Here is a 10,294-nt window from a genome sequence, read left to right on the forward strand (position 1 = left end):
CTCGTCCTGCGCGCTCTCGTGATTATTAATAATTATTATTACTATTATTGGGTTACTTACGCGAGAATTCCCGTTTGCTTAAGTGCTGGGGTTTGCCTTGCTTGCGGCGAGACATGGTGGGCTGCGGGGCGGGCGGCGGCGGCGGCGGCGGCGGCGGCGGGCGGACGACGGCTCGGTTCACATCGGGAGAGCCGGGTTAGAAAGAAGGAGACTCCAGAGAAAATATCTTCATCAGTGCCTTTTGACATCCAAAATAAATTAGAAATAATACAAAGATGGCGCAGGGAAGATGAATTGTGGGAGAGCCGTCATGGCTTTTTTTTTTTTTTTAAGCAAAAAAAAAAAAAAAAGAGAGAGAGAGAGAGAGAGAGGAGAGAGATAGAGGGAGAGAGAGAGAGAGAGAGAGAGAGAGAGATGAAAAAAATGGCAAAAGCCCCCCTGAGCTGCAAGTTCAAGTGCGGACGTGACGTCCCTGCGAACTTGAACGTCAGGAGTCTGGATGGACAGAGACACACAAAACATGGGCAGGGCGAGCAGGAGAGAAGGGGAGGAGGGAAGGGGAAGCTCACACCAATGGACACACATCAGGGGCTGGACATGAAAAAGAGACCAGGACAAGCCAATGGCCAGTGCGGGGCGGGGGAGGTGCGGGGCGGGGGGCTCCGCAGACGCCAGACGCGGCCCCCGGGGGAGGGGCGGGGGGGGGAGGGGAGGGGGCGCCGGGGCCGCGGGCTCACCAGTGGCCGCAGCCAGCGCCGTGGCGGCAGCGTGGCCGGGAGAGAAGAAAGGGGCGGCGGGGGTGGGGGGGGGGGCAAGACGTGCTCTCTGCTCACCCCCCCCCAACCCGGACACGGATCCTAAAATGAAAGATTACTTAAAAAAAAAAAAAAAAAAAAAAAAAGGCAAGAGTGTACGGCGAGGCTGCAGCCCGGGTCCCGGGGAGCGCGGGCGGAGGGAAGGCAGGTAGAGTTACTCCCGGACACCCTCCTCCGGGCGCACACCCACCTCCCCTCCCCGCCGCGCTCGCTCCCCGCGTGCGGACGCCCGGGGCCGCGGTGGGAGCCCCGAGCCCGGGGCTGCGCTCGGGAAACTTTGCCTGCGGAGAGGCTGGCAAAGAAAAATCACCCGAAGTTGAGAGCTGAGCCTCCAAGTTGCAGCTCCGCAGCGGGCGCGGGGAGGCGGGAGGACGCGCGCGGCAAAACCCAGTGCAGCCCAAGTTTAGAGGGTTGCGGGTCCGGAAAGGCAGCCCCGGGGCCTCCGGGTGCCCGGCCAGGCTGGGTGCAAGGGCGAGGGAGACGGCGCAGGCCAGGGCGGGAGGGCACCCCCAAGGCCGGGCCCGGCGGCGGAGGGGGGAGGCCGGGGGGCGGCGGGGGGGCGCCGGGCAGCTGGGATCTGGGCGCCCTGACAAGCGATTGGGTCCGAATGGAACTGGAAGCACGCACCCGAGGCTCCCAAGGGTCGCGGCGAGGGAGGCCAAGGAATAAAGACCGAGGAGCCCGCCGCGGGGCCCGTTGCAGCCCCCGGAGGGGAGCGCCGGGGCCCGGGGCGGGGAAGGCGCGGAGGCCGCGGGCCGGAGGACAAAGCACGCGCAGCCCCGGGAGGGAGTTGCCGTCCCTGGGAACGTGCTCCCGGCGCCGCGGGAGGTCCTCCGGCCGGGTCCCCGGGACGGACACACCCCCTCCCGCCCGGAGCCACTGCTGGAGCACCGGGGAATGGGAAGCCAAACGTTCCTTACAGGCGGGGCGCAACTATTCCCGTGCTGTAACCCGGGGAGAGAAAATGGGGAATACGGTGCGAGCGCGACAGGCTCGCGGGAGCAGCGGGGAGACCGCGGTGGCGGGGTGACCGCCCCGGGTCAGCGCCGCGCCGCTCGGGCGCCCGCCGCCGAGGCGCGCCCCCCCGGAGCACGCGGGCCCCTCCGGCCTTCCTCACGCACACCTTCCCGGGAAATTAAGGAAGACCTGTTGGAAATAAACCCCTGTCTCTTTAATGCACACACGCGCTCGCGCGCACACACACACACACACACACGCGCGCGCGCGCGCACACACACACACATGCGCGCGCGCTTGCTCGGGGGCGCGCGCGCGTGCTGCCGCTGTCAAAAAGCGGGCTTCACTCTGGCGTGGGATACTTTCAGTTTTACGTAAAATGTACAGCAACAGCACCCCCTGCGATTGGAAAGTTTATTCTGAAACGTGTCTGCAAAGTCCCCCGGCGTCTCCCGCCTCCCAGCCTCCCCGCCTGCCTGCGCCGCCCCGCAGCCGCCGCCGCCGCCGAGACCGCGCCGCGATGCCCCGGCGGGCAGGGCAGGGGGAGGGAGACGGACGGACTCCAGCGCGGGGCGCGCGGGGCGCGGGGGGCGCGGGGCGCGGGGGGCGCGGGGGGCGCGGGGCGCCGCGGCCCGCGACGCTCGGAGCTGCAGGTGGACGTGTGCGAGTGTCTGCGGCCGCGGAGCCTGCCTGCCTTACCTCCCCTGCCAGCGGCTCCACGGCCCCTCGCGTCCCCGCTCTCCCCCTCCTCGGTCGGAGGCGCGGCGTCTCCGGGATGCACCCACCCGGCCGGGGACCGTAGGGCTCCAAGCCGAGCCCCCCGCCCCCGCCCCCGCCCCCACCCGGATGGCCGGCGCGCACCCACCTCCCCGCCGCGCCCGCGAGCCGCTGTTTATTCTCGTGTTGTCTTAGGAAAGTTTCAGACCTATTAGAAAATGCCTGGCTTGCCTGGCTCGGCGAAGCTTCGGGCCCCACGGAGGAAGCAAGAGAGGTGGTGATGCTCCACACTAGGAGAGATGTGTGCTGAACTGGGTTCGCGTAAATGTGTTTTGTTGTTATTGTTTCTCTCCAGTTTTGGGGGTGGGTGGGGGTGGGGGACGACGCGCAAATCCTGTTTAAGAAGCAGGAAGATTCACTTGCAGTAAAGAAAGCTCCTGTATGTAGTGTGTGCGTTGCACCATTTCCCCTTTTTTCATGAGTTCTTCAGAGCAGGTCGGCATCTCCCACGACTGTCTTCTCTTCTTCCTCCTCCTCCTTCTCCTTGCTCTTCTTCTTCCTCCTCTTCCTCCTCTTCTTTTTTTGTCTCTTTAAACTAGCGTTAGAGCGACCAGAAAGAGTGTCATTGCGCGGGAGGGGGGCTGCGTGCAGAAGAATGGCTGGAGGGGAGGCGAGGAGAGGGAAGAAGAAAGTACAACTGGGAGGTCTTTGAAAAATAAATAAATTAAATAAAAGCCTCTTCAGGTAACAATAGTGAGTCAGATTCTTTCGGAACCGAGTTTTTCAAATTTAAGTATTTCCCCCATCCATCCATAAAAGCCCATATACAGAGAAGGTATATAAATGGGCGAATGTGTGTTGTGGAAATATATATGTATGATTTATATATAATGGTGTGTATAAAGCTTTTCAGGGTTGGCTGTAGTGTAAAAAGTAATGACTTTATTACCTCTGAAAGGTTCTGTGGTTCACATTTAACAGTCCTCTGAATTACAATTCATTACACAATTGTGTGCTCTCTAAAACCGGCACCCTATCAGGGCCGCTATCTGTGGTTATTTCCAATAAATAACTGGCAACATTTTATTGATTTTCTTTTTAAAAAAAATCATAGGAAATTAAGCACTTAGTTACAAGTAGGTCTGCTACGTTATTGCACTTGTTTCAGATTCCAGGGGGTTCCTTCCGAAACCACATCTTAAAACATACATTAAAAACCCAGTTTTGCAGCTGCCTTCCCTGGGTGCCAATGGAGAGGTAAGCAGCGACGTTTCCACCATTAACATATATTTAATTTCACCACCATAAAATGCCCAGAGTGAAATAGGAACTGCCCTCCGCTCCTGCCCCTCCCCCAGCCTGATTTCACCCAGTCCATAAACCCTGGGCTGTGTATTGGCACTTGATCCCTCCTCATCGCGGACCCCCACTGCCGGTCCCTCGTGCTCACCCCTGAGAGTGACGTCCCCTCTCTCATTGCTGCTGGAGACTCGCTAAAGCGCTCAAAAGTGGGGGGGGGGGGGGGGAGGGAGGGGGAGGGCTTGTATGTGTGTTTAAAGAAAGAAAAACGTGTTGTTTTAAGAGGTTTAAAAATATTACATAAGTATTGATTAATGATGCAGGTGCTTTTGTAGAGGGGTGAAAGGTCACCTTAAACGCGAACACTTGGATACACAATAAGTATATTTACCTTTCCCAAAGTGGCTTTTACAAAGTAATAAATTATGACAACGTTAAAATTATTTTCTGGCCGTTCAGTCCCCTTCATCTGGAGCTGTGGAACCTTTGCTAATTACGCTCCGTGGGCTCTTTCCCAAATCTTTGGTGACGACACTGAATGTAAACTCCAGGCCAACAGACGACCCCCTCCTCTCCCCTCCTCCCCCTTTTTATCCGGCCCGCGGAGGAGACTCCCCAGGACTTCCTGCAGTATATATTCTCCCTCTGATCTCCGTACTTAATAGCCAAGTCCTGGTTTATGCTTTATAATGTGTTGACAAGTTTTCTAACAGACTTTCTGAAATAATGCACATATATTCACGTCGGTTAGAAACCCACCGTATTTTTAGAGTCGAGTAGATCTATACCCTAATGCAGTGAGAGAGTGTAAATCATAGAGGATTTCATAGTCCTTTCAGTAGTTTTCGGTATGAAGTATGAGCCGCGTGGCCTCCAGACGTAACCTTTTAGAAAAAAAGACAGTGCTTTTATTTTATGGTGTAAAGTGCTTTTAGCTCCAGGGCTCTGAACGTGAATGTGGTCAACAAACAGCTCCAAGAGGGAGACTTAATACAGTCACAGCCCTCGTGCGGAGGATCGCCTGGCGCGGGGGGACTCGGGCTGAGCTGGAGAATGAAGGGTTAAAGGTCTGTCTCGATGGAAACTACACGATTAAAATAAAATATTCACTGTCTGCCTTTAGGGGGAAACACCTTGATAGGCTTAAAGATAAATAAATGAATGACTGAATGAATGGTTAAAAAATGGTTACAAACAGTCCCATCTTACTTTTGACTTGATTCTTTTTTTTCCTTTTTTCTTTTCTTCTTCTTCCTTCCTTCCTTCCTTCCTTCCTTCCTTCCGATACGGCAGTGAGGAGGCTTGGCTTCTGCCTCCTTTGCTGTTTAAGGACTGACTCATGGAGGATTTACTTCCTTCATTCGGCTTTCATTTACTTCCTTTCCTTTTCCGTTCACTTTCCTGTTCCTTTCCTTTCCTTTCCTTTCCTTTCCTTTCCTTTCCTTTCCTTTCCTTTCCTTTCCTTCCCTTCCCTTTCCTTCCCTTTTCTTTCTTTCTTTCTTTCTTTCTTTCTTTCTTTCTTTCTTTCTTTCTTTCGGCCTAATAGCAGCTCAGAAAATAGAGAACAGGCAGTCATCTTCATAAAAATAAAACTTGGGTTTAGATTCTATACTTGACATAGGATTTGCATTTGGGGTTCTTGAGGGTGGGAGCCCTAGGGTGTCCTTTAGACAAAGGAAAAATTAATTTTAAAAAAGGAAGGGGGTTGTGTGTGAGAAAGGGGGTGAGCTTTATGTGGGCACCCTAAATGGAAAGGTGAAAAGAAGGGCCATGGCCCCTCCTGCCTCCCTGGGCTCCCTCAGCTCCCACCTCTCTATAACATTTCTTTCCCCTCTACTGCCAGTGTGATCCAGAACCTAGGACCTAAGGAGGCCCCTGGGGGGCACTGTCTACACCTTATGCAAGGGCAGATGTCAGAGAAGAGGCTCCTGGGGGAATGCCAGTTAGTCTGGCATTTCTCCAGAGGTTCTCTGGGCCTTTAGCTGGATGGTAGGCTACTTCACCTACCTGGATGGTTCTGTCCAAAAAAAGAAAAGAGAAGAATGGCAGTGAGGAAGGAAGGGAGAAAGGGAGGAAAAGAAAGAAGGAAAAAGCTGAATCTATGGTAAATCAGTCTATACTTGCCTCTAGGCTGGGCTGCTATGTGCTGAGTCAATAATGTATGGGTAGGGGGAAGCAGTCTCACCATTTAAGTAAGAGGCCCCTTTGAAGACAAGGAGTTCTGGTTAGGACATTGCTAAATAAAATACTCAATTCAGTTCCTAACATTGACATCAAAGACACAAAGGTGTTGGGCAATAAAGCCAATCCAATGTACTACAAACATACTAGTACAAAACTCAGCACACAGTAGATGCTCAATAAATGGTTTGGGCATGAATAAGGGAATAAATCCTATTACATATGAATGAAACCAGCATGACCATTCAAATTCTACTAGTTTCCCCCAGAGACCAACCGAAAAGGCTTTGATCAGGCAAGCCTATTTTAAGAGCTAATTTTAACCTAAAAGTGATTTCCCACTAAGGATGGTGAATTCAAAAAGATTATCTCAAATATTAGAGCAACTGAACAATTAATACAATGCAAAACATTTCTATCTTCTCCAGCTGCCTACATTATCAAATATCTTCCAAATAAGCCAGTATCAAGAATCCGGTATCAAAAGATACTTTAAAAAAAAAAAAAACATTGGGTTTTGGGTCTATACAAATCTGGTTTCCCAAAGGAGGGCACTTCTAAAGGAAAAAATACAATCAGAGCAGTTAAAACTAAAAAGTATCTCAAACTTAATTCTCTGCCCCCCTCTTTGAATCTTTTTCTTTTAACAAGGGAATCATTTTTTCAGGACATGGTTTTCACACCCAATCACACCCAATCACAAAACAGGCCTCACCTATTCGCTTCTTTTGGCGGGAGGAGGGGTAAATAAAAGGAAAAGCAACACCACACGCGCGCACGCACACACACACACACACACACACACATCTGGTCTGACATTTTGTACAGCAAGTTTCAGCCCAATGTGATTTAAAACAATGTGAGTTAAAAACCTCTTAAAATTTGGGTTTATAATGGAAACGCTGACAGACTCTTAATTATAGCAGCCCTGCCAGACACTGCTATAATGAAATAGTTGTGCTTTCATTACTATAGAGGCACTATAGTTAAGGGTCTGTCAGTGTTTCTATTATAAACCTCAAGTTTAAGAGGTTTATAACTTGGGCTATTTAAATGGCACTGGGTGGAATTCAAGTTATCAGTCCAGATGTGAAGCTGTTTTATAAAAGACAGGAATAACTCAGCTGAGAAAGCTTTTGGAGAACTCTCTCTCTCTCTCTCTCTCTCCCCCCTCTCTCCCCCCTCCACCCCACTCCTTTCCTCTTATCCTCCTTCTCTTCCTCATGGAACATCACAGAAATGATTTTTAGTGGTTTCAGATGGTCTTATTGCCAACTTCTAGTTATGACTTCACTGTCTAAAAGGCAATTTTATAGGCAGTCCTTTACTTGGACAAGTATTCTCTGCTGTTATTACAAGTTTTTATTATTTTATTATCCTAGAATATACGTACATACAGAGGGAGAAGGAGGGAGGGAGAGAGGAAGAGAGAGAAATGGAGAGAAACAACTAAAAATTGAGACTGTATGTCAAGGAATGTTGCAACCTCATATACATACACTGATGTGTATTTTCTGAGTTACATTCTGACAAAAAGTATAAATTTACCAAAGAGAAATGAAGCACCTCAGATCTTCTTTATCTAGTCTATCAACTATGTGGCAAAAATGAAAGAGGTAATAACATCTTATTTCAGAAGGTTGTAGTCTTCCTGGCATCACTTGGTTTGCTCAGAAAGTAGCAGTGAGCTCTGAACTACCCAAGGACTAACATGTACACAAACACGAGATATTTCTCTGCTTGACTTTGTTCACAGATAGGTGAAGGATGTACCTTGGATCTAATGGGCCAGAGTTTTGCAATATGTTCTATTAGCCTGGTACGCCACCAATATAATATGTAATTAATGTTTGTTAGTGACAATGTGGCTGATTCCATCATAAGGAAAACAAGGATGGTGGTGGTAGCGGTGGTGATGGAGGTGATGGTGGTCATAGAGGAAGTGACAGTGGTGGAAATGGTAGCGAAGATCATGGGGGTGGGAGATAAAGATGGTGGTGGTTTCTCTAGTTAGTGTGTCCATGAGAGGGCAGTCTCAAAAAGGTGAAGGTGAAAAGCTCAAGCCCTTGCTCCTCCAATGCTTTTGGTTTTTGCCGTTCCATGAAGAGCAAGTGGTAGGTGAGTCAAATGACGTTTTCAAATGCTCGCTGCCCTGTGCCCGTCCACATACGCAGCAAGATGTGGCCGTGGCTGGGTGTTGCTGGCAGGCCCTGAGGTCACTGACTTCATACAGAAGGACCCACCAAGAGCTGTGAGGCCACCATGTCTATATTTAGAAATCTTTTCGCTTTCAGAAGAAGAGTAGTTCATTTTCTCTGTTCCCTCTTATGGAAATCAGACCACCAAACCAGGCCATCAGGGACCATTACAGCCTCGATAGTTCTCACTTCACGATAGCTTTAGTTGGTCTCCTCTGGCATTAGTTAGGTGACAAAAGGGAAGTAGTCATCAAGACATGTCACCAGGCTCAAGTTCCTTCTTTGCCGGTTTCTCATAAACCCCACAAATGCCTCACCCTGCGACCACTCCAGAGGTGTGCCAACCCTTCCTAGAGATCACTGAATAGGGACTGTTCTGGTCCCTTTTCCAGAAATGAAGATACCTTTTTCTCCCGATAGTTAATCATCAGTATTTGTTTTTCCTGCCAAATTCAGCAAAGGGAACTTTTCTTGTAGTAAATGCCTATTCTTATTTCATCTCTCTTTGGCAGCTTGGGAAAGGATAAACAAATCTCTCTGGTCTCCCATCTCTGCTTGTATACAATTTGCCTGTTTTCTCTCCTTCTCTTAAAAAAAAAATTTAGCACAAGGTTAGTTATCTAAGCCTCCAGGTTCCTATAAACTGAAGAATCTGGTTCTAAGAATTGTTATTCTTTCTTTCTTTATGGAGCACCACCCTGAGACATGAGACATGGTTTCTGCTCTTGGATGGCTTTTATTTTTAAGGCACTAAGATGCACCTCCACAGGCGCAAGCATCTCACGTAAAGTTCATGAGTCACACATGCCAGAGCCATACTGATGCACACTATTATCCTTGCTTGGTATAGCCCTGGCTTCATTGCTGGTTTGAATAGTCCTAAACCTTTACCCAGGACCTGTTTGAGGGAACACCGCTCAGTACACTTCTGATACAAGATTTTTACTTCCTAGAGAAAGAGTTTGGTTTCCCAGAAGTGAGAATGGTAAATAATAAGGTTTGGTCATGAATATCTGTGATAATCTATTGTTTTCCATTTTTATGTTGTTATAAGATAGCTAGTTACTTTTGAGAAATGAGTTTTCGGTACTATATTTGTTTTGTAGGCAATATTATAGGCTATTTCTAGCATGCATTTGTGAATGTATCCTTTTTTTAAATGACACTGTTTCACTTCCCTAACGCAGAGTGAGCATTTAATACATCTCTTGAATCAGGGAATGAATTGCACAAATGCATTTTCAGGTGCTGCTGCAGGTGAGAAAGATATAAGTATTTGTGTCTGCTCACTAATAAATTAAATATGCATACAGTGGAAAATTATATTATTTCACTTTTTAAATAGTTAAGAAGGATAGGCCATTTGCACTAACTGACACATTATAAACTGCAAGCCCATTTGCGTCAGGTGGAAACAATTGCATGTCTCTCTGTGTGTATTTCATATAATAACTTATGTCATAAAAACCACTGCCACTGCCTGACTCAGATCCTGGGTTGTCAGTGCTTATAGGGCAGAGCCTCTGTCATTCTCATCATGTCCCCCTCCCCCCCACACACACACTCAGCACAGAGTAGGACCTTAGGGAAATGTCTGATACATAATAAAGACTTACGAAGTAGACCACTTAGATTTTCAGGAACTCCAAAATCCTATCTACCATGGATTAAAATGTCCTCTTTATTGTTCTCAGTTCTCAGATTTTGAAACGCAATGAAATAGTCTAACAGCTCAAATCCAAGTGCATTGTAACACAGAGTAGCTCTGAGAGATTAATTCTGGAGCCCGAGTCTTCAGATACTACTTTTTTTTCAAATATCAAGGCCTGTTCTAGCTGGTTCTTATTTGAAGGAAGCAAGGCTCCTAGAGCCTTATGTTGGCACCCACCCTCCTGTGATTTCTATGCCCTTGCTCAGAAAGCAAGGAAAATAATAGCATGTGCTCTTCACATAAGATGGAAAAAGAGTCATGACCCTCTCTTCAAAATCTTGTATCCTGAACTTCAAGCTCAATTAGTAGGTAAAAACACACAAGTGGATTTTCAACACAAGTTCCACCTGGGACTTGTAAACATGAGGGGGCGGGGAACCTACATATTGATTATTTGAATATTAAGCACTTAAAGG

At 48.7% G+C, this 10,294-nt stretch overlaps 1 protein-coding gene across 5 annotated transcripts in view; it reads right to left on the reverse strand.

Annotated features, from left to right (window-relative positions):
- BCL11A (BAF chromatin remodeling complex subunit BCL11A) overlaps nt 1-574 on the reverse strand; it is a 100,195-nt gene extending 99,621 nt beyond the window's left edge. For 4 of the 5 annotated variants that reach the window (XM_038551333.1, XM_038551334.1, XM_038551332.1 and 1 more), the window contains exon 1: nt 61-276. In XM_038551333.1, coding sequence (XP_038407261.1) covers nt 61-115 — 55 coding nt within the window. In that variant the 5' untranslated portion in view covers nt 116-276. Of the gene's footprint in view, nt 1-60 lie in introns of all 5 variants that reach the window. The other variant, XM_038551331.1, reaches the window with a different exon arrangement.
- Between the last annotated feature and the right edge of the window lie 9,720 nt (nt 575-10,294).

This window comes from Canis lupus, chromosome 10 (genome assembly GCF_011100685.1).
Source record: "Canis lupus familiaris isolate Mischka breed German Shepherd chromosome 10, alternate assembly UU_Cfam_GSD_1.0, whole genome shotgun sequence".
Classification (NCBI taxonomy): Eukaryota; Metazoa; Chordata; class Mammalia; order Carnivora; family Canidae; genus Canis; species Canis lupus.